General features: G+C 32.4%; 4 protein-coding genes across 6 annotated transcripts; 3 read left to right on the forward strand and 1 right to left on the reverse strand.

Moving 5' to 3' along the window:
- LOC114184216 (putative inactive receptor kinase At5g58300) lies at positions 1 to 2,951 on the forward strand. The gene is made up of 3 exons (XM_085673265.1): positions 1 to 425; positions 664 to 2,002; positions 2,099 to 2,951. The coding sequence occupies exons 1-3, from the start codon at positions 411 to 413 to the stop codon at positions 2,665 to 2,667; spliced, it is 1,923 nt and encodes a 640-aa protein (XP_085529391.1). The 5' UTR covers positions 1 to 410; the 3' UTR covers positions 2,668 to 2,951.
- Positions 2,952 to 3,175: 224 nt separating this feature from the next.
- Positions 3,176 to 10,937, reverse strand: LOC114184953 (Mitochondrial ATP synthase D chain-related protein). Its single transcript, XM_028072377.2, has 18 exons — positions 10,716 to 10,937; positions 9,922 to 10,378; positions 9,183 to 9,245; positions 9,036 to 9,098; positions 8,738 to 8,800; positions 8,594 to 8,656; positions 8,438 to 8,500; positions 8,055 to 8,117; positions 7,885 to 7,947; positions 7,754 to 7,795; positions 7,558 to 7,620; positions 7,262 to 7,324; positions 7,113 to 7,175; positions 6,906 to 6,968; positions 6,131 to 6,187; positions 4,504 to 4,644; positions 4,090 to 4,188; positions 3,176 to 3,933 (listed from the first exon to the last, which is right to left on the reverse strand). The coding sequence occupies exons 2-18, from the start codon at positions 10,336 to 10,338 to the stop codon at positions 3,469 to 3,471; spliced, it is 1,914 nt and encodes a 637-aa protein (XP_027928178.1). The 5' UTR covers positions 10,339 to 10,378; positions 10,716 to 10,937; the 3' UTR covers positions 3,176 to 3,468.
- Positions 10,938 to 15,429: 4,492 nt separating this feature from the next.
- Positions 15,430 to 18,799, forward strand: LOC114184105 (ubiquitin-conjugating enzyme E2 28). The gene is made up of 5 exons (XM_028071348.2): positions 15,430 to 15,621; positions 15,712 to 15,805; positions 16,232 to 16,359; positions 16,444 to 16,548; positions 18,396 to 18,799. Exons 2-5 carry the CDS (start codon positions 15,736 to 15,738, stop codon positions 18,537 to 18,539), a joined length of 447 nt encoding a protein of 148 aa, XP_027927149.1. The 5' UTR covers positions 15,430 to 15,621; positions 15,712 to 15,735; the 3' UTR covers positions 18,540 to 18,799.
- A 4,420-nt stretch (positions 18,800 to 23,219) lies between these two features.
- On the forward strand, positions 23,220 to 27,213 carry TH9 (thioredoxin H-type 9). 3 transcript variants are annotated; one of them, XM_028070803.2, is made up of 5 exons: positions 23,220 to 23,564; positions 24,331 to 24,398; positions 24,967 to 25,089; positions 25,972 to 26,094; positions 26,779 to 27,213. In XM_028070803.2, the coding sequence occupies exons 2-5, from the start codon at positions 24,378 to 24,380 to the stop codon at positions 26,929 to 26,931; spliced, it is 420 nt and encodes a 139-aa protein (XP_027926604.1). In that variant the 5' UTR covers positions 23,220 to 23,564; positions 24,331 to 24,377; the 3' UTR covers positions 26,932 to 27,213. The 3 variants fall into 3 exon arrangements, with proteins under 3 accessions (XP_027926604.1, XP_027926605.1, XP_085529268.1); XM_028070804.2 differs by lacking the exon at positions 23,220 to 23,564 and adding an exon at positions 23,773 to 24,067; XM_085673142.1 differs by lacking the exon at positions 23,220 to 23,564 and adding an exon at positions 23,773 to 23,940.
- Positions 27,214 to 27,418: the final 205 nt, after the last annotated feature.

The raw sequence follows: 27,418 nt of genomic DNA on the forward strand, positions 1-27,418 counted from the left end.
TGTATGATAGTTATAGTATGCTGCTATAATGCTTTGAATATGCTTCTCTTTCTCTATGTATTTCTGGTTTTGTGTGTTTGTGTGTGGATTCTGGCGTGTTCCTGAAGCTATGCCGTTAAAGCTTGTCTTTGCTTCCTCTTGGCCGTTAGTACCACCATTTACCAAGATCACATTGCTTTAACAAAGACTTTTTCTTTCTCAAAACCACATTTATACATTTTTTCAGCATTTAATACTCTGCTCAACACTCCCTACTGTGGATTCCTCTTCCAGCTTGCTTTCCCTTTCTCCTGGTGTCAAGGTTTTCTCTTCATTTTACTTTTTATTGAGTTCATGTTCTTTCAGCATCGCATTGTTGTTGTTTGTGTGCTCAAAGTGAGTAGAATGTTGATCAAGCAAAGCGAAAGGGCATGAAAACTCTAAGGGTACAACTGGTTTGATTTTATGGTGAATCCAAGGAGAATATTCTTTTAGTGAATAAAGTGCTTCTGAAATTGATTTTAGCCAATTTTGTGGACTTCTGTTATTATATGTAACGATGTTCTTGTCTTGAAAAAATGAGAAATTTTTTTGTGCAGCTTAACTAAGAACTCATTGCACTGCATGTATGTTACAGTTGCCCCTTTTGATCAGTGTGTAATACTTTGAAATCTCAATTGTTAGGGAAACAAGTTGACTACTGAAACCAGGTTACCAGTTCCATTTCAGTCTCTGATCTCAGGCACCTCCATTCAACAAGTAAATTTGATGATGCTACAGTCCTACTTTTCAACAATTCCAATTTTCCTCCTCCTACTTGTGTTTCCTCAAACTAAAGCTGATCTACACTCAGAAAAGCGAGCTCTTCTTGATTTTTCTTCTGCACTTCATCATGGCCCAAGAGTGAATTGGAACTCTAGTACCTCAATCTGCACTTCATGGGTGGGAGTTACATGTAGTCATGATGGGTCCCATGTGCTTTCTGTGAGGCTTCCCGGTGTGGGACTTCGAGGTTCTATCCCACCAAACACACTTGGTAAGCTTAATGGCCTCATTAGTCTCAGCCTTAGGTCCAACACCTTGAAGGGGAACCTTCCAAGTGACCTACTTTCCCTTCCTTCTTTGCGCTTTGTATATCTCCAACACAACAACTTATCAGGTCCTATTCCTGATTCACTGCCACCACGGCTTATCTTTCTTGATCTGTCCTATAACTCTTTCACAGGACAAATTCCAGACTCAATCCAAAACTTGACACATCTAATAGGACTCAACCTCCAAAACAACTCTCTCACAGGATCCATTCCTGATGTTAACCTTCCTAGCCTTAAGAATTTGGATTTGAGCTTCAACTACTTGAATGGTTCTATTCCTTCATGTTTTCAGAAGTTTCCTGGCTCCTCATTTAGAGGGAATATGATGCTATGTGGAGCACCTTTGAAACAATGTTCTTCGGTTTCAACTTCTACCACATTGTCTCCATCGTCAGTCTCTCAAAGACCAAGTGATCCATCAACCAGGAAAATTGGCAAGGGAGCAAAAATAGCAATTATTTTGGGGGTTGTCACATTGCTGTTTCTTCCAGGTCTTATAGTAGTGTTTTGCTGTTTCAAGAAAAAAGTTGGTGAACAAAATGTTGCTCCTACAGAGAAAGGTCAGAAGCTTAAGGAGGACTTTGGTAGTGGTGTGCAAGAGCCTGAGAGAAACAAGCTTGTATTCTTTGAAGGTTGTTCTTATAATTTTGATCTGGAGGACTTGTTAAGAGCTTCAGCTGAAGTGCTTGGGAAGGGAAGTTGCGGAACGACATATAAAGCCATCTTGGAGGATGGAACAACAGTGGTTGTGAAGAGGTTAAAAGAGGTGGCTATGGGGAAAAAAGAATTTGAACAGCAAATGGAGATTGTTCAAAGACTTGATCATCACCCAAATGTGATTCCCCTCCGTGCTTACTACTATTCTAAAGATGAAAAACTAATGGTTTACGACTACTCCACAGCCGGAAGTTTTTCCAAGTTACTGCATGGTAATTACTCTTACTTTGAACTTTTCCCTGATTACAAAAGGTTCTAGGTTGATCTTTCTCATAACTTTTTCATAATATTATGAAACATGGTGACAGGAACCAGGGAAACTGGACGAGCTCCACTAGATTGGGATTCAAGATTGAAGATTGTGGTTGGAGCTGCAAGGGGTGTTTGTCATATTCACTCAGCTAATGGAAGGAAACTTGTCCATGGCAACATAAAATCATCTAATGTGATTCTCACAATAGATCTTCAAGGCTGTATATCAGATTTTGGCCTAACTCCCCTGACAAATTTCTGTGCCTCCTCTAGAAGTCCAGGCTATGGAGCACCTGAAGTTATTGAAACAAGAAAGTCCACTCAAAAATCTGATGTGTACAGCTTTGGTGTTCTCCTTCTTGAGATGCTGACTGGCAAAACACCAGTTCAGTATTCAGGGCATGATGAAGAGATTGATCTTCCAAAGTGGGTCCAATCTGTTGTTAGAGAGGAATGGACTGCTGAAGTGTTTGATCTTGAGTTAATGAGGTATCCAAACATTGAAGATGAACTTGTGCAGATGCTGCAACTGGCAATGGCATGTGTAGCAGTGATGCCTGACTCAAGACCCTCCATGGTGGAAGTTGTTAGAACAATAGAAGAAATTAGAGCTTGCATTTATTAAAACCAGCCATCAGTGTGTGAGGACAGGTTCAAAGGATCCTATGATTTCACTCTATACAACTAAATGGATGCCCATGGCAGCAAACTGCAAGATCAATATACATCCATTGCCAACATGCATAGTCAAAATTCGTTTGAGGCCTTAGCATCAAAAGAAAAATACTTGTATTTTTAAGCATCTTGCCACCTTTTTATCTTTTCATGATTGTTTTTTCTTGGTGTTTAAAACCACACTGAAATAACAGGTCAAAATTCGGTCAATATAAAAACATATCGATTTATTTAGCTTCTGGTGCCTTGCAAGTTTTCCCAATGTGATGTACTCAATAAGTAAATATGTATAAATTTCCTTTTTGGGAAAAAAAAATTACAGAATCGCACCATGCTAGTAATCCAGGAGAATAGTTAGTAACTCGTGAAATCAATTTAGAAATGGGCTATTTTGCAATTTATCCAAAAATAATCATCACAAGGCTCGGGGCAATACATCACTCGCCAAAATGAAAGAATTTATCACGAACATGGGAAGCTGGTCACCAACTATTGCATTCATATTCATGATGCCATCTTTTAAAGGTATCATTTCCAACTGTGAAGGCAATATGAAGAACACACATTTTAAAATTAAACGATATACTTTTCCCCGGTAAAATATTTCCTAGTATCCAAAGAATTGACGTACAAACATTAAAATGGCCCAATTTAGGCCAAACTATATTGGTATTCTGCCTAATGTAAGTAAGGTTATTGTATGTTGAAAGACATGCCAAGAAGGGGGCAATCAAGAATCCAGTATAAGAAGTCAACGAGCGGTGTTTGAAGATGTTTGCTCAACCAAGTCAGCACCACTGACGTACTTAGCAACAAATGATATCAAGCGAAATGGAGCTCCAATAAGGGGAGCATCTGTGATTGGTACATCATTTTCCACATTACTGTCATCATCATGGGAATCTGAATCTTGTACTTCGTTATCATCCAACGGAATTTGCACAATCTCTCCGGTATCATCAGATACCAAAGACGAGTTCGACATTACCCTGACAACACGCTTGGCATCAATTGATTTACCACTATCCTTCACTGATGTATCTTCTTCAGACGAGTTAAACTCTGGAGCTGATCCAGATGCAGTCTCAGTAGATTCAGGTACAGGAATGTTAAGACCAACAGGTTTAGTGAATTCATTGATCCCACCAGGCTCCGTAACTCCAGAATGTTCAACTTTCGCACTTCGTTGTTCCAGCTGAACACATAACTCGGTCACCTGAGGATAAAAATGGATTAAGCATGCATAACGCTATCTATACAAACTATAACCTGACTGATCTAAATCTACGAAAACTAAATTATCAAATCATTTACTAGGTCATTACTCATCAATCTGTGATAACCAAAAAAGTCACAGAACCTGGCATATTACCTTCTCAACAAGTTCCGCATTTTCTGACATCAATTTCTCCACCAACGTAAAGGTGGCATCAATTTGAGACTTCAAGTCCTCATTTTCCGAAGCAAGATTCTACCCACCATAAAGTGAAAAATTATAATAGGCAACATAAGAAGGCAAGCACTGGCACTGAAGAATCTTCTTTCTTATTACTACTTCACACATTTGACAGCCTCATTTATGGAAATTAAGATATGACAACATAAAATGCAATATCAACAGCCATGGACTGCTACAATGCGGCATCACATTATAAGATCATTGTCTAGAGCCAAATAAATACCAATTATCCTTTCCTTCTTTCAAAAGTAAATATCAACAAAACTAATTTTCCTAAGAATGAATATGTATTGTGGATTTTAACCATGTAGGGTAACAAAGGAAAACCTGTTGAGATGTGTCCCGTGAATGGGAAGAAGAGTTGTTGTTCTCAAGATTCTGGACTATTGACTGAAGACTTGACACTTTTTCCCTCAATTGCTGGTTTTCTAGCAAAAGATTACTGCTAGACTCCTCCAACTCTGCCACCTGCCCAACTTTGATTTTAATTTCCATATCAGAATTAACAGAGGTTTGTTATGAAATGGACATAACCAGATAACATGTGAGTTAGGATCCAATTGCAAGGTATGAAACTTGAGTGCCACATTAAAAGCATGGGATTGTAGTGTGGTGTTTATAAGGCTTTGGGTTCTCCAAGTATAATAGTTAGCTTTTGTAGTTTAGTTCTCTAAAGGTTCTATCAATTCGTATCAAAACTTTCAACCTGTCCATCAGGTAAAAACGGGAGGCACAGCTGGTGAGACCAGCCATGCTTTCCCATAACACGAGTAACCAGACTTCCAAGCATGGTCAGATGTTAGAATCTAATTGCAACATATGGAACTCCAGTCCCACACCGGAAGTATGTCAGGAATTCTAGTCAAGTGGTTTGTAAGCCCTTGGACTCTCTAACTACAATGTCAAGCTTTTTGAGGTGTGGTTCTCTGAAGTTCTTATCAATGAGAAGAGGGTTATTCATCAAATCAATGTTTAAAACTAATGGCAGTAAAAGGGAAGAATACTTAAATTAATGGAACAGCGTGTGTATCAGAAGGTAATCTCAAACATTGCCAAAAGAACATAAGCCTAAATGGAGGCATCTTAAAAGAATTAGATAATGGATCAGAATTCAGTCCAGAAAAAAAGCCAGAAACATGTAAAGAAAAAAAAAAAGAGTGAAAACAGCAAAAAATTCGATGGTCAGAATGTCTAAGCAAGAAAAGTTAAGGAAATAATTATACAGGTAATTTTATCAACACAGACTTGTTCTTTAGCAAATAAAACTACTCCAACCAATTTTTTGTATAAGCTTCAATAGCATTCACTATAAACCATTAAGAGGATACAAACTTGCAAAATAACATTCCATGGCATGGTTCATGAAATAAATTGCCATATATTATAGCAATAGCCAGATTGAAAAGACAGAACTTTCAGAAAACAGGTTACTCTTCAATGGCATTCACTATTAACCAGCAATAGGATACAAACTTGCAAGATAACATTACTTGGCATAGTACATGAAAAAAATTGTCATATATTACTGCAATTTGCAATAGCTAGGTTGACGAGACACTGAACTTCCAAAAGACATGTCACTCTTATAGCCTTAAAGATGTCAGGAAAACAACATGCACTTGACTGATGAGTGAGACAAATATTGCTGTCCAAGTAAACATTAAAGAACTTGATAAAGTTTATTTTCTTAATTTCACATATACAGCTAAACACTTGGATAGATTGCAACAAGTGTTTTCGATGAATCATAAGGCTCACTTTAAATGGTTGCAAAGTACTATAAATTATTCCAAAACTGAACTCTACAAGACAATGTTTCACACGAATTACAAGTTCATAACTCCTAAAAGATAATGACAAGGAAATTACAGATAATGATATAAAAAACTAATAATCTATAAAACTTTCCTAGGTTTTCGAGAAAAATATAGTTGTATAAACATGAGTTACATACCTGCGCTTTTAGCATGGCAATGTCTCCATTCAAGTTTGTAGTTTCTTCAGTTGAGTTCTGTAAATAAAAAACATGATATTCCTCTGATAAGGGACAGATTTAGAACTAAAAATCTTATCATGACTAAAAATTGTAGCTTGCAATCGGATGGATAAGCTCATGATATTCTAAGAGGCTCATGTGATGGACGAGTTCATGAGGCAGTGCAGTGGTGTGCATTAGAGCCACAAAGGGTATCAAATGGGGGGAAAGGCTAGCCTGGTGGAGTCTAGAATGGGATGCAGAGATACCTGAACTCCTCAACACCCTTTTATACGTTGTTTTCTCTTTTGTTTTGCTCCCAAGGTATACAGTTCTTTTCCAGCCAAGGGTCGCCTCTTATACTACCACTAAACTCCTCTTGATCATCTCATATTTGAAAACAACCATTTATGTCTTTAAGGTTCAATCAATCAATATTTGTTATTTTCCAATCAAATCTCTAATTATCATCAACAAAAAGGTGTCTTAAACCTATACAATTAAACTAGACACTATAAGAGAGTATTGGACACCAAAATGAATTAGAGGGGATTTCATTTTAATAATGGACTAGAAATTTCTTTTAATTTATTTTTTAAAGAACTTCTATATTATTATGTGCTATGTTTGTTTATTTTTGGTGTCAAAAATAGAAACTAACAATAGTTAATATACTATGTGAAATTTAAGGTCACTAATTAAGGGGAAATAATATATAAAAGAACAGAGTCATTAGACAAGTTAAAGTTATTACCGCCTTCTCAGCAAAAGAACTGAACTCATTCTCCAGCACATATATCTTTTGTTCTAGACTCTCCTGTGGAACAATGCATATTGGATTTAAATACCAATAAAAGATATCAAACTATAACACAGCACGAGAGAAGAGAGGGGAAGGGGAATTAGCAAATGCTAAAAACAGTGAATGTCATAATAACAAATTCAGTGAAGCAAATCTTACTCCTTTCAAGCTCAAAACTGCCTTTTCATTCAGCAACTGATTTATTTTATCTTCCAACGTAGCCTGCATATGATGTACTTTTAAATATTAAATATCTTGGTAAATCATTTGCTCCTATATATTTTAAAAGGGAAAAACGTATTAGGTACCCCTTGTTGAAGTAAGGAATTATTTTCACTCTGCAACTGTGCTACTCTTATTTCCAGTCCAACCTGCAAATAATCAAGTTAAATATAAGCATACAGATAATACCTAAGATCCATTCATACATTCATCCAATTGTTCAACTAAAATTCAGTTATGTATTTTTTTTTATTAAAACTAAAATGTTTACCCAGTCAAAAGACAGTGTTAATAGCTAATCCACAACATGAGATAGTTAAGTTTGTCAATTAAGCAAGCAACATATATGTAAAAAAAAATGAAATAATAGACAAGTTATTACCTCTTTCTCTCTAGAAGAACTCAAATCATTCTCTAGAAGATTTATTTTTTGCTCTAAACTCCCCTGTTGAATGATGTACATACTTAGAATGTCAGCCCAACTTTTATTAACATAAATCACTAAATAAGGAATGGTTAAATATGTAATCAACAAAAGATGATGAAGAAATTCTTATACATTCCAGGTTCAAAATTACCTTTTCATCCAGCAACTGTTTAGTTTTTTCCACCAATTCAACCTACATATGATATCAAATTAAACACATGCGTTAAATTTATCAAAATCAATGATCCTTAATCTTTTAAAAGGGAAAAAATAATCACTCACCTCTTTTTGAACTAAGGAATTATTCTCAATTTGCAATTGTCCAATTCTAATTTCCAGACTAGTCTGCAGATAATTCAATAAAATATAACAGTTAACAATTAAAATTAGATAAGAATAACAAGGTTCCTATAACAAAAAAATCCATCCACACATTCATCAAACTACATTACTTGTTCATGTGTATGCAGTTCATTGTCAGTCCGGAGATTGTTGATGATCTCTTCCAAGGCAACCTGTAAAAGATAGGCAAAACAAATGGTAGAGATGAAAAATCTACAGTAAAAGATGTTACGAACAGGTTAATCATTCTTCTTGAATGCCAGTCCAGAAAGAAAATATATAGTTGAAATATAAGCAGTTAATAGATATCCCTCAGATAATTGATAAAGCTTGCAGTATATATATTATCATTTTCTTCTTTGAATTTTCTAATTGTCTCCTTTGATGTGGCCTGTAGAAAGATAAGTTATATGCATTCATACTAAACAATATTTGTGATCTAAGTGATTAAATAACTAATATGAATCTGAGACGAAGTTTATAGTAAAATTACCGCTTTCTGAACTTGCAATTTATTTTCTTCTTTCAATTTTCTTATTGTCTCCAGTGCTAGGGCCTGTTTTAAGATTTGCTAAACGTGTAATGAGAAAAATGCTGCATAAACATTAAATTAGACATATCATATAGAATTTAAAATCTTTCATGTCACCTCCTTCTGAATGTGAATGTCATTCTCTCCTTTCAAATTTCTAATTGTATCTTCTGATGTGACCTGTAGAAAAATGTACTCGACATAAAAACAACGAAACATAAGAGCTCAAACAAATCAAGATATTTCCAACAAAAATATTACCTCTTTCTGAACATGCATATCATTCTTTTCTTCCAATTTTCTGATAGTCTCTTCTGATGCAATCTGTGGACAGATAGCCCATATTAGTTAAAAGAAAATTGAATGATAAAACATAAGGAAAAATGTCATTCAGATAAAATTTAAGCTCTTATTACTTTATTCCGCATATGCATGTCATTTGGTTCTGTTAGTTTTCCTATTGCCTCTTCCATTATAGACTTACAAATAGTGGGATATATACATATACATAATGAGACAATTGCTAAAACAAAGAACAGGTTCTTGGATATAATATTACCTCCTTCTGAATGTGCATATCTTTTTCCGCCTTTAATTTCCTGATTGTCTCTTTTGATAAGGTCTGTGGGGTGATAAACCATACATATTATAAAAAAATTGAAACATAATAAATCAAATAACAAACACTTCTCAGATGAAATATTACCTCATTCTGAATTAACATATCATTTTCTTCTTTTAATTTCTTGATCGTCTCTTCTGATGTGGTCTACGGAGTGATAGGATTTGCAAGGTATAAAAACATTGAAATACTTGCTTTAAAACAAAGTGCAGAAATTACTTGAAAAAAATGAAAGTGTATGGCACGGCACATAAGTTAGCTTTTAGCTAATTTGACTAACTTCAAAGTTTGTTAGACCAAAATAGGTTTGTCATTTTTGTTACCAAAATAGATATCTCAATAGCTAAAAAATTTTTAACAATGGCATGTCATGTAACTGCAGAGGTTATAAGCTCCTAGCCTTTTTTTGTGTGTGCAATTACAGCAACAAGGTTTGAACCAACGTCCTCATGCAAACTACACCACCACTAAGCTCATAGCTATCATCACTTTTATCCTCACTATTTTATTATAATTCCTCTTTTAGTCCTGTTTATACTTGACAAGTGGTAATTTCACTTAGTTTAGCAAACCACTGGTTTCCATAACCGCTCAACTCAAACAAATTTGATAGTATATCAGAAAAGGACAATAAGAAGCCTATACCATTTTTTGGTAAACTGTTCAGAAACAATGAGAAATTAAAACTAAATTATCAGAGTTCCAATGAAAAAGGGTAACTAATAACATTATCGAGGAGAAATATCCAAAATACAGCACTTCAGTCGTTAGCATAAACCTTGAAACATAAGTGAAAATCTACATTGGTTGAAGACAAACTTACACATTCTTTACCGTTTGGCAGATGACCATTCAAACCCATACCAATATTCTGCGCATCTGCATACTCCAATGTAGGAATATTCTCATCCTTTCCACTTTTCACTAGATTCTGATCAGTATTGGGGGCTTCAACAACCCCATTCCGAACTTCATTCACACTTTGCTCATTGGTGACTCCCGAAAGACGAGCATGCTCATCCTTACCCTTATTTACCATATTCTCATTCCCAATTGATGTCTCTCCAACCCCATTCGAGTTTTTCTCATTAGCAGTCTCTGAAAGAATAGAATGCTCATCTTTTCCATTACTCTCCAGATTGTGATCCCTATTGGCAATTTCTCCTACCCCATTCTCCGAATTCTTACTTTGTTTGTTCCTCTTCTTCTTGTTCTTCTTCTTCCTCTTGTCATCCTCCATCCACCCAGCTCCAATTCTCTATTCCAACTTCTAAACGGCACTGCTCACACACAAAAAGAAAAAAGAAAAAGAACTTTCAGGTTGACAATTTAAACCTGACACTACAGAACACCAACCCAATGTATAGTCAACTCACACCCCAAAATGCAATCCTATGCCAACTTCAGGATCCAAGACCCAGATTCACATCAAATCACAATTCACATAATGCGACTCAGAACACACAGACATACATGCATGAATCTTACAATTATCAGTTACAAACGCTACGCCTCTTGGAATCTTAAATCTTGAATCAAAAAAAAAAAAAGCAAAAATTTGACAATAAAATTAAAAGAAATTGACATCAAATTGAAAGCATTGATAAAAATACTCACAGGTAGAATCCGGAAAAAGGCAATGAATGGAATGAAAAAGTTATGTTAGCGTTATACGTGAAATTAAGGTTGTGCGAAATGAATCTGGGAATGCAAAGTAAAGGGGGTTGCGTTCAGTGAGTAAGAAAGAAGCAATTGAAGGGTAGGGCGTGTGTTGTTCTGCTGTGTGGTGCCATGTCCGTGCTCGTCTTTAGCATTGATTTGATTTGATGCCACTTTTCGTACCAGAAATCCAACGGCTTCTACTCCCTCTTTGTAGTGTTCTTTGTGGACTTGTCTCCACTTGATTTATTTTCCTATTTAACGTTTTATTTATGTCCAAACTCAGTTTTGTTGTTTTCATCTTCTCGAGAAAATCAAATAATTATTGTGAAGCTTACGGGTTAATTTACATTTGTCCCTTTCCAAAAGTAACAAATTATATTTTTTTATACTCAAATGAGATTTGTGTATTATCTTTGTCATGGCTATATTTATAACTATTATTATACATCTAAATATTTATTAAATAACTTTTCTTAAAACGCTAACATATAAAAAGAATATAATATTGCTAAGACATTAATTTTAAAAATATATAAAAAATGGCGTTAATATAGTAAGAGTTTAATTTTAAGAATATAATAGTAAAAAAAATTAAAAGTGTTTAATAATTTAAAATAACGGTAAATGTAAAAATGAAGATTAAAATGTATTATATCTTTATTTATCTTTATACCCAATCTAAGAAGTTGAATGTTCTCCTCCGTCAATGTACTAATCTATTTGTTACATTTAATTATTATTGTTGTTGTTATTATAATATTTGTCTCATGCTAATTACAGTTTTGATAATTTTTTAACAAATTAGAAATAACGGTAGAGTTACTATTTTTTTAATAGTTTTACTTTCTTGAAAAATATATATTAAAGAGTGCTTGATTTAAAAATAAAATAAGACTAAAAATATTAATGTTTCATTGAAAATGTTAATGAGTTTGAAATTTAAAAAAAAAAATTATTTAAGAGGAGAAATAATTTTCTAACTCTTTTATGTAGTCTTCATTATTGCAAGTTGATTTACTTTCTTCTACTCGGTTCCACGTAAAAATGGGTTGACTTGTAATCTAGTTTATATTCAAGAAGTAGGTAGATAGGTTAGATTCAATTACTTTTCTAACACCTTTGTGTAGTTGTTATTGTAAGTTTAGTTAACTTCTTCTAATTTGATTACATATTAAAATCACTTGATGTAATCTGGTTCGTATTCAACGACTAAAAATGGGTTAGATGAAATTCAATTGTTTAATTTTAGATTGAAAGTATTAATTCCACCTAACTCTAATTAATTAGGGGTTCGATTAAATTTCTACAAATATTAAAAATTGGACCAGAAATAATTATAAAGGTTATATTGAGTCAAACTATAGAAGTTGGACATTTTCTTCCTACACTTTTTAACGTTATGATTTCTTTAGTCATTCTTGAGAAGCCTATGGTGACATTAGAAAATGCTTTGATTGAAATAAAAGGAAGAAGAAATTGTAATATTTAAAAAAAAAAATGTTTGATTATTCTTTGGGTCTTAATTTTGGTTGTTCTGTTTTTTTTTCTTTCAACATTTTTTTCAATTAAGTTTGATTTTGTGTTAGATCGATTCAATTTAGGTTTTTTTTTTCTAGATATGTATGACGATAAATTAATGTTGACATTGTCTTTATAAATGTTATGTATTATTTCGTAATTTTTTTTTTAATTTTTTATGTGATAGGGTCAATGTTGTACTTATGGAATTGTTAATGCAACATATGATTATCAAATTCGCAAGTTGATTCATAAAATTGTATGAGGAGTTTGGTTCCTTACATGGGTTGATTAGTTCGTAAAATCATTTTTAGTAAGATCGGAGTAGACTCGCTTAGACTCAATTTACTCGAAGTAGACTCGTGAGGGAGATCAAGTCACCGAGTCCATATTGGGCACAAAAACGATAAGAAAAATTGTCGTTACAATCTATCCTTTGGAAAACCAAATCAAAATTCCAACTCAAAGATTCAAAATAAAAACTAAAAACCCCTAATTGACAACCTCAAATGTGAACATGACCTTTATATTTACGTTTCGTCTTCGTCTTCATCACGTTGTGCCTCGACCTCGCATCACCTGGTTGTCACTATGCCTCGCCGTTTGCTTGGGGTCGCATCCCATCATCTCGTTTTCCTTCCATTCTTCTTTTGTTTTATCGAGTAAGGTTTCAAATTGGGTTTAAGTTAATAACTTTTTTATCACTTTAAGCATTAATATTTTGTTTATGAACTTGTTTATTTTAATATTATATAATTGATATCATTAATATTTATTTATTTGTTAAATTTTGATACAATAGAAAATAAGTAGAGATAAAAACACTAATTTAATTCGGGTTTCAAAGAAAAAAAGGAAAAACAAATCAAGTGGATACAATGACAAATTTTAAGAAGAGGGTCATGATCCATAAAAAAAAATAGGCTTGATCTTTCATAAGGAAATGGTCTTGTCCAAAAAGGAAGAAATAAATCATTAATCAATCCTACGAGGATGGTCCTCTTATGAGACAACTTTTTTTTTATTTGAAATTTTAGTTATGAAAAAAAATGAACTAGATCAATCCCGATGAGGGGGTCTATATTCAAAGATATGACAATCATTATTGAGTAGAAGACCTCAATTTGAAAACATTATCGTTTTGAATTTTTGATTTTCTTAAAACGGATTAGACCAATCTTGAGAAGTGAGTTATGATTCAAAGGATTCAGCGACTATTACCAAGTAAATGATCCCAATCGAAAAATATTTCTTTCTTAAAAACGGATACGACCACTCTTAAGAAAAGGGTCTTGATCCAAAAGATTTGGTAGCTATTATCAAGTAGAAGATCATGATAAAAAAAAGTTTTATTTTCTTATAAAAATGGATTAGACCAATCTAGAGGGTGCCAATCCAAAAACTTCCCTTTGAGAATCACAAGCTTAATTTTTATGTAGGTAAACATATTTTTGAGTTGATTTTCAATGCTATTCATGAAGTATGATGATATGATGGAGGAATGCATTGATGCATAAATGGAATCTATGTAAAACCCATATTTTTCACTTTCCTCTTTTTCCTTCCTATTTTTGTTTTTTGTTTTTTTACCTCTTTCCCTTTTTTCCCTTTTCTTTTATTTAATTACTCATGTTCTAATCAATTGTAAACATAATCATCAAATTCAATACATATTCGAAGCATGTTCCCTTTTTTTATTGCCTCTCGGTTCAAAACATGTTCCTTCTTCTTCATCTTCAACAATACCACCATCAGCCGCATTGCCTTCTTCTTATTCCCTTACCTTTTCCTTCACTACCTCTTCTTCCCTTATATATTCCTCCCCTACCTCTTATTTTTCCGTCTCTTCACTCACCACTTCATCCAATCCCCTAATACAGTTAATTATTTTTGCCTGACTAGGCATATGTTGAAGATACATATCAACATCTTCTTCATTAAGCTTTGTGTAGTTAGCTAGGTTAGTTGATTCCCTATCATCACTCAATAGTCTAAGATTATTGTATAGGTTTTCTTTTGAACCATACCACCAAAGTTTAACATTACCACCATATTTGAAATCTTTAGCCTAACCCAATGCTCTTAAGTACGATCAAGATTAATTCCTTTAACTAGATGTACTTCCTCACCAACATATTTCATCCCCTTCTTTTTTGAATTTACCATCTCATGAAAAACCACATTGAACCCAATTTCAAACCCTACATTGTAAATCAACATTGAATTAAAACAAACCAATGGTAACCCTAAACACACTTAACAAACAAGCCGACATTGCAAAAAACAAAAATTACAAATTAACCTCACTTTCAAAATTATAAATTCGTTCCTATATTTAAACGCGTTCTTTGTTTTCGAAAATCCTCTTCACCACTTTTGTTAAATTTTCAATTGAAAAATCCTTTTCGTCAAAAGTGTATTTTTTTTGGTCAAATTTTCATCCACACTTTCAATTAATTTCCACAAAACGCATTTCGTTCTCAAAATTGCCCTAATTTCCACCACTATTTTTCAATTCATAAGAAAAAACGTCTCATTGTTTATTTTTCACGTGACAAGTGTAATATAATAGTAATCATGTCTTAAAACGAAATGTGATGTAAAAAAAAACATTAACGTCTAGACGATAAAGTCTAATAAATTTTAAAATGAAAGAAACCTAAATAAATTAAACTCTTAAAGAAAGAGTAAAACTAAAATTACTTAATAATTCAGAGACAATAAACACAGTTAAATAAATATATAAAACAAATCTAATTCATTATTTCAAATCAACTTTTTTTCTTTTTAATATGTAAATATTGAGCAACATATTTTTTAAAATATTTTTTATTAACTACAGAAAAAGTGAGAAATTATTCATTTTTGCATACTCTCTTTCCATCCCTACGTATTCTTGAACTTGGAATGCAACTTTGCTTGAGTCAAAACATCTCACTATAAAAGTCACCTCTGCCTCTGCTAGTCTATGGTGTAGTTGCTAGTTTTGAATGAAACCCCACAATATATATCTTTCAAAGAAACATTATGATAATTCTGGATTTTTCTACGTTATTAGTATTCATGAAAAGGGTTATGTTATGTTGAAAACATGGGACAAAGGGTGGAATAAAGAAAAAGGAAATGGACATAGATGTCATTTGGTGTGAGTATATATCCATCTAAAAAGGGCCATTTTGTGGGTATTGGCGTGTGAGAGAGAGAAGGGTTTCAGAGAGAGAGAGAGAGAGAGAGGGTTTGGGATTGGGAAGGCGAGGGATTGACGCTGCGTCTCTTCCTCTTCCATTTTGATCTGTCCCTCATTCCTGATCATCCAACCACCTCAGCCTCACACCAACACCATGTCTCTCTCTCTCTTTTCTCTATCTATTTCCCTCTTCACTTTTTTACTCACATTTCTAGGGTTTCTTTCTCACCCCTCTTTCTCTTTCAGATCTGAACGTGTATCGTCCCACCCATGGCTTCCAAGCGCATCCTCAAGGAGCTCAAGGACTTGCAGAAAGACCCACCAACTTCTTGCAGCGCTGGTATCTCTTTTTCTTCTTCATTTCACACCCCCACCACCATATATTTGTCTCCTCTAACTGTGCTGTAAAAAAAGTGGTTTTTTTTTTTTCTGGGTTTGTGTTTGTTCAGGGGTTGAATGATTTTTTTTTTATGTAAAGCTAAAAAAATTGTTGTTTCTGCCGCTTTTTGTAAACCTTGAGCGCGTGGACTGTTACTAACCATGGTAGAGTAAAGTAAAATTATGTAAATAAAGAATAGGATAAATCATGAACATGCATCGGTTTTAAATTAAGGCTGTGGTAGCGTTCCTTTTCATTGCAGGAAATTGCGCACTAATTGATGTTGCAACCAAAATTGCAGTTGAAGAGTGTTTTCTGAAACTGTGTTATGTTTTTGAGTTTCAAGTTTTTTTCTAGTATTTGCAAATGCAAGTGTTTATTTTTCAGGTCCAGTAGCTGAGGACATGTTCCATTGGCAAGCAACAATTATGGGTCCTGCGGATAGTCCTTATGCTGGAGGTGTATTCCTAGTCACTATCCATTTTCCTCCGGATTATCCTTTCAAGCCCCCTAAGGTAATGTGTGAAGTCTGCATGTGGGTTTTTAGGGGCTTTGTTTTTTAACTGTGTTCTAAATTTCTCACATTTTGGCCTGGCCAGGTTGCATTTAGGACCAAGGTCTTTCACCCGAACATCAATAGTAATGGTAGCATTTGTCTTGATATCCTGAAAGAGCAGTGGAGTCCCGCACTCACTATCTCCAAGGTTCAGTATGCTTTTCTTTAGTTTCAAAATATGTGGGTATATGGATATTTGAATTGCATGGCTCAAATCGAGTTTTGAGGGAAAATTACGAAGAGGCAACCACTGAATAATATTTGCAGTTTTGTACAGAGTCACTACAATTTACTTCTTTGTTTTCATTAATTAAACTACTCTCAAATTAGATTGGATCAACATTGATAAGTTTTTTATGTATTACTGACTGTCATGTATGGCTATGGTGTGCTTGGTAACTTTTATATGACTTTAAAATTATACATGTATGACTTCTCATTAAAATATAATGTAAAATCTTTACTCTGATGGGGCGTGATAGTCAAACACTGTTGTGAACTAGGTCATAGTTATCTGTACTGTACAAATTGTGTTATGATTCATATGATACAATTCTCACTGCTGCCTACTGAGTCATTTAGCATTTCTCATGTTTGTGCATTCTGAATTACAAGAATCGTGATTTGCTACAGAAACACATATTTCTTGTGAAACTGGGTTTTCTCCAAAACTGGGTTGAGTTGTGTGTAACCAATGTGTGTAGATTTACCCCCATTGAGATCCAGTGTGGCCCATTTGCTGGTTTTCATGTTTCTGCATCTTCGCTCACTCTTCTTTCCCTTTTTCATGTTCTACAGTTTCTTTTGCATTTACAATTTCTTTTCTTTCCTCTCTTACACTTTTTTGGGCCCTTGTTGTCTCCTGACTATGTCTGATGCTGGTCCTATCTCCCAAAAATTTTAGTGGTGGTTGGTTACTACTATTGTGATTGTTATTGTCTGTGTATGAGCAGCCACTTTATTTTAGGGCTTTGTCTGTTATTATATGTATATTTGTTTTGAAGCTTATACGTCTCTCTATTACATCTCTCTATTAAAGCTATTATACTTTAAAATGCTCACACACACACACACACACACACACATATATATATATATATATATATATATATATATATATATATATATGGATCGGTCCCAATTCAAGTACTGTGAACTTATTATGTTACTAATTACTTCACATTTTCATATGTTACTGTTTCCTCACTCTTCATGTTTATAACCTCTTTACCATACTTCTCTTTCTGCAACCTTTCTCTGTGAACACTGGGTGTACTCTGCATATCATACGATAACTGGCATGGCTTCCAAAGTTTCACTATATTTTTATTCAGTCCTTCATTCCTTGAATTGTCCATTTTAAATTAGCTTGATTTCAAATCTGTGATGAGCTTTACTCTGTTGGGATACTAGTCTTGATCCACCACCACTGCCACTTTTTATGGGATTTCATAGATCATTGCCATGGGTAGTTTCTGGCAAAAAAATTAAGAATAAAGGGCCAAGGACTGAGTAGTGTTTTATAGGTTCATGAAGAGAGTTTTTTGAATTATTCGTAGTTTTCTAACAAGCATTGGAGGAGAGGTTTCTCTTAATTTACTCCTTGAAAAATTCTTCTCTATGCTTTTCTCCATTTTTAGTTGTATTCTAATTCATAATCAATAGTTGATAATCTCCCATTCTACTCGTTGTAATTGTAACTTTGTACCGTCCATGGGTAGATTGATTTTTAGTTGTGGCTGGTTATTTAGCATTCTGGCAACATAATTAGGGAGTGTTTTTTTTTTATCATCTTAAATTCTATGTGATAAAATATGGCCACTATAGCGTGGTGTTTATAGTTTTCAACCCTATCAAGAAGGGACGCTTTTTGTATAATTGATTACTAGGAATGTTATATAATCATTTGTTGCATGTGAATCTGATTAGTGATGTTGAGAGGAATGTAAGGTATGATGGGTTTTGTAATTATTATGTTTTGGTTGTGACCCCCAGGTACTGCTTTCTATATGCTCATTGCTGACTGATCCAAATCCTGATGACCCACTTGTTCCGGAAATTGCTCATATGTACAAAACTGACCGGGCCAAGTATGAGGCCACTGCTCGCAGCTGGACCCAGAAGTATGCCATGGGCTGATTTGTGTTTAGATATTGTATATTGAAGAATGGCTGGCATCTATCAATACTTTTGTGGGTTTGCTTTTCTCTTCCTGTTTTCCGGGGTGAGATTATGTTTCTGTTATGAGGGATAGGGAAGGGCGGTGTCTTAATTTGATAAAAAAAAATAACTATGATGTTTTATCATGATGCAAACGCATGAACAGGATGTTATTTGTGTCATGGTTGTGTTGTAACTTTCTCTATCCAGTAATGTAGAAATAGTGATATGTGGCACAAGTTTCTGTTTATGTTCTCAACACCGTTTTCAACTAAACATGTTTTTGAAAGTCATCGAATTTTTTCTTCAAACTAAGATTAATTCGATGGCACTATCTGCAAATATTAAGATTATGTTAGATACTCTCCAATAGGCACTACTTAGGACTGTCGAAGCTTAGGTTGTGGTGGTAGAAGCATTAGCTTAATATAGACATAGAAAATCCCTTAAAAATGATTGTGTTTCCTGTCAAAAAGAAAAGTTCTTTAATATAATAATTTACACATTACATGGCCATCACCATTATTAATAATAATAATAATAATAATAGAAAGAGCATTGGATTTATTCCCCATGTGAGCGATGATTGTATTTAGAGATTTGGTTTGCGTGGTTATTAAGGTCCGAGTTTGGTTTGACAGAAATTGGTGCTTTTGTTATTTAGCTTTGCAGAACTGTCTGTGTTGTACGTCAAATTATTACACTCCACACAACAAAAAAGAGTAGTTTGTGATTCTTTTTGTGGGACTCACTCCAGCTTGCCAAAATTTATTGTCTCATCTTTTTGTATCCTAAATTTTTCATTTCACTCTCAAATAATCTTACAAATTATTAGAGCTACATTTTTCTTTTCTCATAACAAAATATGTTTTCTCTTTCATACATATAATTGGTATCCAGCTGTGGAAACCATTTTTATTTTTTAAATTTTTATGTATTCAAACAGATACGAAAGTATAGTGAGTTTAAATTTATATATATGAATGCCTACTTTTATATTATTCAAGAAGATTTTTAGTGGTATGATAAATTTAGTTTAACCACCTTCAAGATTTTTGTTTGTGTTATGCTTTATTGGTGGAAAAGTTTAATGTAATAACATTAGTATATCTTTGTTAACATCCCATTTTTTTTATTAGCTTGATTTTCATAATAAATGCTATTAAAATTAGAAAAAACAATACATTATCAAAAATAAAGATAATGAGAGATGCTTCGTTATAATGAATGCTCCATTACATTAATTAATAATAAACTAAAGAAATATACTTCTAAATTTAACGGATAAACTAAACAAGTCCACTTCATTATTTATTGATATGATAAGTCATGATTTAGTCAAAGATACATTGAGATTCTACTAATTTTAAAATTTGTTTTCTCTAAAAAGTTATAATTAGTTTTAAGAATAAATATTTTAAGAATAATTTATATTAAGGAGATAAATATTTTAAGAATAATTTATAAATGAAAAATTAATTTCTTAATAGGTATAAAGTCACTGTGCATAATGAAAATAACATCTCTAAAACTACTTCTGTTTAAGAAAGAAGACTTAGATTTGTAATATAGTGATAACTTGTTAGTACTTCTTTATTTTACTTTAAAACCTTTAGATTTATTAACTTACTTTTGTATATTGATAAGAGTAAACATTTACATGAAGTCCAACTACATTAGCCTTTTAAAGTAGTTAATAAATTAATATTTCGAAGATACATAAATAGTTATTAAATACCCTTTTATGTCAGATTTATTGAAATTTTAAATCTTTTAAAAAACTAATGTATAAACTTGCTCAGCTAATTTTTGGCTCGTATAAAAGAAAAAAAAAAAAATCTCTTTGAGAGACATTTTTATAATTACTTACTACTATTCAAATGTTTGTTTGTTCTACTAAATATAAAGAGAAAAGTGCCATTTAAACATTTTTCATTGAAAGAAAGAAAATGTAGTTTATTAAGAAAAAAAAATCCTATAAGAATCAAAGACATATGGGTCCAAATTTCTATGAGAATCGAGGATAAAGAAAACTAAACTACTAAATTAATTCTCTAATATTAAAAAATATTTATCAGATTTTTATAAAAAATAATTTATGTCGGCAAAAGTCCAGCATATGAATTTCTTCTTGAAGATGTTTTTTTTTTTTGTCAAATTTACTTTAAATCTCACTCATTATTTTGATGTACTTGAATTTTTCATGGAACACATGATGTCAAGTTATTTTAATTTAATTATTTTTAAATATGAGTGTTGAATATATAATTACATCAAGAAAAACTTGGTATTTATATAATAGTTTCCAATTAGTCAATTGAATAAATACCTAAAATATGTAATAAAATTCCAAAGTACAGTTCAACACTGATACTTGAGATCAGAAAACGTGTGATGGCTGATCACTACCCAATAACAACGACAATTATTTGGGTAGGTTTGGATTTAAAATTAAATACTTAAAATAAGCCTCAATTTTCATTAAACAAAATACTAAAAAATTTTGTAATTTAAAAAAAAAATTAAAATAAACTTTATTACAAATTTATTTAATTATGAATATAAATCCCACATTAAATAAAAAATTAAACATATTATTTAAGATTTTACATTAAAACTAACACCAATCTCTTATATAAATTATGATTGAGTTTTGATCGATATTATATCTTTCCGTAAATCCATGCTTGAAAGATGGATCAAAATTCTAATTAACTATAATAATTTTCTTTTAATTTTAGTTAAATTCAATTTAACTTGATTTCTTAGACTGAAGTTTCAATGGCCACAGTCACGAAGCACTTATTTTCTTTCTAAAATTCTTTCTGACAAACGTGAAAAGCACTTTCTATGCTTTAATAATACCACGTGACACCCATTGATACGTATATGCCAGACTCTCACCATTTCTATTTCTTTTTTTCTTCTTATTTTTTCTGTCACAATCTGATATATTCTGTTAAATGTTTAAAAATCCAAGATTCTAGATAGCTATTCTGATATTCCAAATTAATATTCTGTTTAATTAATTAATTAATTAATCAAGACTTTTTTGAAAGAATATTAGGTACATTAGGTCTTTCTGGCAATGATAGGGTTTTATTTAACATTATCCATTACAAATTACAGAGTAATTTTTTCTTTTACTTTATCATAATAGGAACTTCACAGGTTTATAATTATATTGCAGGAATATATACATGCAAGACACGTAATTATGATATTTTTTTAAAGGATTAAAATTTAAATAACTTATAAATTTGAGTATTGTTTTTAGTTTAGCTTTACTAAAATAATCTCTTTTTTTTTTTAATTTTATGTAAGTATATTATTAATTAATTTATTAATTTTAATAAATTAATTAAGAAACACTTTATTTTTTTAAATAAATATGTATGAAAAAGCAATAAGATTAAATTAAAATTTAAAATATAAGCTAAGCTAAATCCATTTAAGATGTAGGAGAAAAAAATTATGTTGGCTAGACGTGAACCATTTTATACATTTTTTTAATCTATCTTTCACAGTAAATTTAAATTAACAGCTTTAATATAAATATAAATCTTAGATTTTGGTGGGATTCTCTATTTTTTTAATTAACTTTTAACAAGTTAGTTTGAATTAAAGAGTAGTATTTTAAAGTGAGTTATAAATTATTATCTCTATTTAGAAATATGTAATAAGAATGAGATTTTAAAATGAAAAAACAGAAAAAAAAAACATATAAAAGTCACTCCCAATTAAATTAGTCAAAAGGTACCAAAACTCAGTGCCAGTGAACTTCTCAACAGAAAAACCGGCCGAAGAAAAATAGAAACGAACCATAAAGGCTCAATAAAATCTTTAAAATAATTTCAAAATTCACCAGTATAAATGTGCAATAAATAATGCAAAACTTTGACACCCAAAATGATGCAAGACTAAAAGAAAAAAAATTAATTTGTATACAACTTAAAAATAAAAAAAATGATGAATTATATTAGATAATTTCATAAATTAGTTTATAAGAAATTAACTTTAATTCATAAAAAAGTAAAATTAAATTCGTAGTACATTTGCAGTGAAGGACTTGATCTGTCAAAATCAGATTGAGAGAAAAGGTTCCTCCAGTACTTTTTGGTGATTATCACAATCATTTTCCCTTTTTTTTTTCAATTATTATAAATATATTGACTCATCTGAAGCAGCTGAAGAAAGCAAAATTGGTTTGTGAAGTTTGAAGAGTTACAAAAAGGAATTCATTGAACCTTGACAGTCTTAAAGTTCAAGCTTAGGCTCATTATCTTTCATTTGAGTTTATGTTTCTCATGAAAAAAGTATTGTTACATTATTTTTTTTTTAAGATTTTTTAGGAATGACACGGGAAAAATTTGACAGCAATAAATATTGAACAAGTAGTCTGTATATAAAAGGCAAAACATTATTTTTAACTTATATCTTATTTGGTGAACAATTCTTAATAATAATTCTAATGGTATGAAAATAGTGACAATTAGAATAGTGATAACAGTTATATTAACAGTTATATTTATGAAATTAAAGGAACCTCAAACTTTGAAGCTGAAATTAGTAATTAAATAAGCATAATCCATGGCAGTTGAGACAACCGTTTTAGGAGTATCTATTGTGAGTGAAACTGTGGTTCGGAGTTTTTAAGGCTGAATGGTTACTTTATATATTCACCTTAGGTAGCTTCAAGGGATTAATGGTAATATATTAAACAAGTTTCTCCACTTTCCAAGTTGGAGGCTTTATGATTCATCACATCACGCATCCAAACCAAAATTATTTGTTTATGTATAATTTATAAATTATAAATAGCTTCTGTCTGAATTCTCTGTTTATTATTGTTACTATTCTGTGTTTAAACCAACACCAAAATCTTTGTTTTCCACGCTAACCGCGATAGCTCTTTCCTAATCTTCTCCGAATCCGAGGTGTAGCACTAGCACTTTGTGTTGTCTCACAATCACTTACTCGTTTCAGTTCAATTTCGCTATTTGGGTACGATTTGTCTCTCATCATTGAACTGACCCTTATCTCTTATTTAGCAATCTCGTCTTTCTGAGGTGTTGTAATTGTGACTTTTCATTGAATTATATATATACTTTTTTGCTTTTATTTTTGATGGGGTTGTTTTTGATGTATGGAAAATTATGGAAAGCTTGCAACTTTAACATGCCAGGTCTAGAAAATTTGCTTTTGACGCGATTCCTGAATTACTGTTTTGTGTTCTTTTGGGTTTTAACAAAAGCAATTTTCCTAGAAAGAGTCTAAATGTTGGGACTTGGGAGTTTGTTTACTTTGCTCTGCACTTCTGGGAGGTCCTGTTATGGCATTGTTGCTGGGAATGGATGAAACTGTTTGAGAAATAAACCATGTAAATGTCTCTTTGATGTCTCTTCATATTCTTCTCATTTTCCTACTGGCTTCTACTAAGCAAACTTTACTCTTCGTGTGATCGTGGAGGAGTGGAGGTTTTCTTGCTCTCTGCTTCAACTTGACGAGTAAAACAGTTTCCTTGCCCTGCTTATTTTTGCCTCTTCTGATTTATCTATTATCAGATTTCACCTTTTCTTGTCCTGTAATTGTGTGTGGGTTATGAAAATGTACGCTAGGAAGTGATTTCTGATATTTGGTTCGGTGAACATTTATAAAAGTGTATATTTTCTTATCCTGCTTAATTTTTGCTTTTACCTCTGACAAGGCTATTGTTTTGGTGGACTAAGAGAAGTTTTATCTGCTGACATGGTTGTCTTTTTCCTTTCAGGCTTCCATCCATTAAAGTTCACAAGTTTGAGGTTCTCAAACAGTTAAATGGGGAATTGTGTTGCTAAGGTGAGAATGTTTGATACATCAATCATCTTCTTTATTGGTATGCTTTGGCTTTTTTCCCGTTACCTCTGATAAATTTCTTTGTTCTACAGATAGCAGTCTCTTAAAGCAAAATAATTTTCCTGCAAAGTTTGTAGGGTGTTTTCTCATTGATAGTGTTTGTGATTTTGAACTGAGAGATTTTTACAGTGGCCTTGTGTCTGGACACCATTGTTCATGTGAATTGTGTTGTAATTTGTGTGTAAACGGTAGCAGATAGATTGGAGAGTAATGAAACAAGAATAGAAAAACGAATATTGCAGGATCTAACAACCTAATGAGAGTTATGGATCTAACGCTATTGTTAAGTCAGCATTATGTGATTGTACTCCATCTGTAACTTATGTTTCTTCTGTTAGCCTTAGCTTTTCTGTTTCTCCCAGCTAACCATAAAGAGCTTTTAAGTGTGAAATGTCTTAGCCATGTCAACCTTTTGCAGCCTCAATGCTTGTAGAAATTCATAATGTATGAGTCCACATTGTTCATTGATAAGAAAGTTGACTGAGAAGGTTCATGTTTCTAATGGTTGTAGTCTCAAGCTAAGGATAGTGATTCTGATCATGATGTGGAGTTTGCTGCTGGCAATGTGAAACTTATTACCACCAAAGAAGCTTGGGATCAATATTTGGAAGAAGCAAGGAGGGATGGCAAAATTGTAAGTTTTCCCTCCTTTTTTCTCTCTAGGACAGTAAAATTCAAGACCTGTTTCTATCTTGCTGTGTTGTTTGGATGAACACTTAATACTAATACCTCAGTCTCCCGTAAGAAAGTCGAATTTAAACCTAATTCAATCTCACAAAACTTATTTGAGTGAAAATAAAGAGGACCGATAACGGATTAGACCGAACAAATTTTGCTAAAATAGATCATATAGATCATTGATATGCTGCAATAATCTCTCAAGAAAGTAGATTTTTATTTTTTAAATAAAAGTTTCATGTTAGGCATCACTATGATCCTTGGTGTCTCAGCTGGGTTGGACGTCTATTATTTGCCATCATATGAAAATATCATTAAAAACAAAAAGAAAGATACAAAGAAGTCATGGAGGGACCCAACCGACACGCATGAACAAAAAACAGGCCAACTATAAAGCTATACACTAGCTAAGAAGCCCTCTACATAAGAAAAATAAACCTATTATGATAAAAGTCCAGACTTATAGAAGTTGACATAACCGTATACCATTTAAACACTTCTCTAAAAGACAGGCCTAAACTTGTCAACTTATCGGTACAATGATTTTCTTTTCGAAAAGTAGAATTTAGGTTTAATTGAATCATATAAAAGTAACCTGGTAAGATGAGATGAGATTTGTATCCATTATATTATAATTTGACCATATTACTTTGATATGAGATTTCTGTCAATTTGTGTGAAATGACTTTAATATTTATAATAAATGATATGTTTTCTTTTTGAATATAAAACTTTCCATTTTTGTTTCCTTAATCTATTTCCTTAAGACATGAGTTAGTATTTGTCTAGTTTGTTTGCTCTGGTACAATAAATAATACTATAAATCCATGTTCTACAGGTGATTGCGAATTTCAGTGCAACATGGTGTGGTCCTTGTAAGGTGATTGCGCCATATTACTGCGAGTTATCTGAGAAATACACATCCATGGTGTTCTTGTTAGTGGATGTGGATGAACTAACTGTAAGTACTCTAGTTGTATGTAGCATTATTTTACATGAACCAGTTACCAGTGTTCCTCTCCAAAAATATTAAACTCAAGTGCCACCTGAAGCAAACATATTCCTTCAACATGAACAAGTCCACAGTATCACACATATAAGATACAAATGAGTTTTTTTTTTTTTGTCTGATAAGAAACAAAGAACCAATTTCAAATGAATTTTTAATTGGTAAATTTCTTTTATAACTTGGGTTAAATAAGATTTTACTTCCTGAATCTTGAACTGAAATTGAAATTTGTCTATGTTCGAAATTTTGATATATTTTGGTCCCTAAACTTTAAAAATGAATGGATATAGTCCTTTTAACCTAATTATGTTAATTATTTTTCTTGATGTGCCAAACGTGCTAGCATTTGAGTTTACACCGTTTGGCACGTTTTTACTTCAATGTCAGCTAAGAAACGTGTTTGAGACATCAACAAAATTTAACGTAATTGGATTAAAAGGATTATACTCATTCATTTTTTAAATTTGAGGATTAAAATATATCAGTTTTGAACAAAAACAAATTTTAATTTCGTGTCAAAGTTCAATTGAGGAACTAAAAACATTCTTAACCCTAACTTTAGTTTCGTGTGAAGTGTTCTAGACATCTACCATTTCTTAGAAAAGTGAAGTTGTTGATTCACTGCATGTGTTGCAGGAGTTCAGCACTACATGGGACATCAAAGCCACACCAACTTTCTTTTTTCTGAAAGATGGACAACAACTTGACAAACTTGTAGGAGCCAACAAGCCAGAGCTGCAGAAGAAGATTATTGCCATCAATGATTCACTTCCCGAATGCAAGCAGTGATTGTTTTCTCATTCTTCTTGTTGTGCCCTTTGTCCTTTCACAAGTCACAACCATTGTTCTGCATGTTTTTTCTTTTTTTTTTTTTTTCTGAGTGTAGTTGTACTTTTCCTCGGATGTAAATATGAAACATGTGTGTCACATGAATTACTCCAATTCAGAGTGATGATGTTGTTGTAGTTAGAATAAGCCTGTTCTGCAAATGTAACAATTTGTCGTGTTTTGTTGTTTAAGCAAATTCAATTTTGTATCATTGAGTCAAGGTGCTGTGACATTTGGTTATGATATCTCTGCCTACCTTGTCCCCTTCGTTTGTTTGTTGTGAATATGAAAAACATTTGCAAAATATAAATGCAAAGATAGATTAGCAATGACAACTATTCTGGTAAAACAACAACATATTGTCACATTAATCTTTGTTTTTTAAGAATTCTCACTTTTCTTTTTAAAATTAAGAATTTACTTTAAACGACTTTTCCGATTCTCTTTT

The sequence above is a fragment of the Vigna unguiculata genome, chromosome 5 (genome assembly GCF_037176805.1).
Source record: "Vigna unguiculata cultivar grain cowpea cultivar isolate G323 ecotype 2 chromosome 5, ASM3717680v1, whole genome shotgun sequence".
Taxonomy (NCBI): Eukaryota; Viridiplantae; Streptophyta; class Magnoliopsida; order Fabales; family Fabaceae; genus Vigna; species Vigna unguiculata.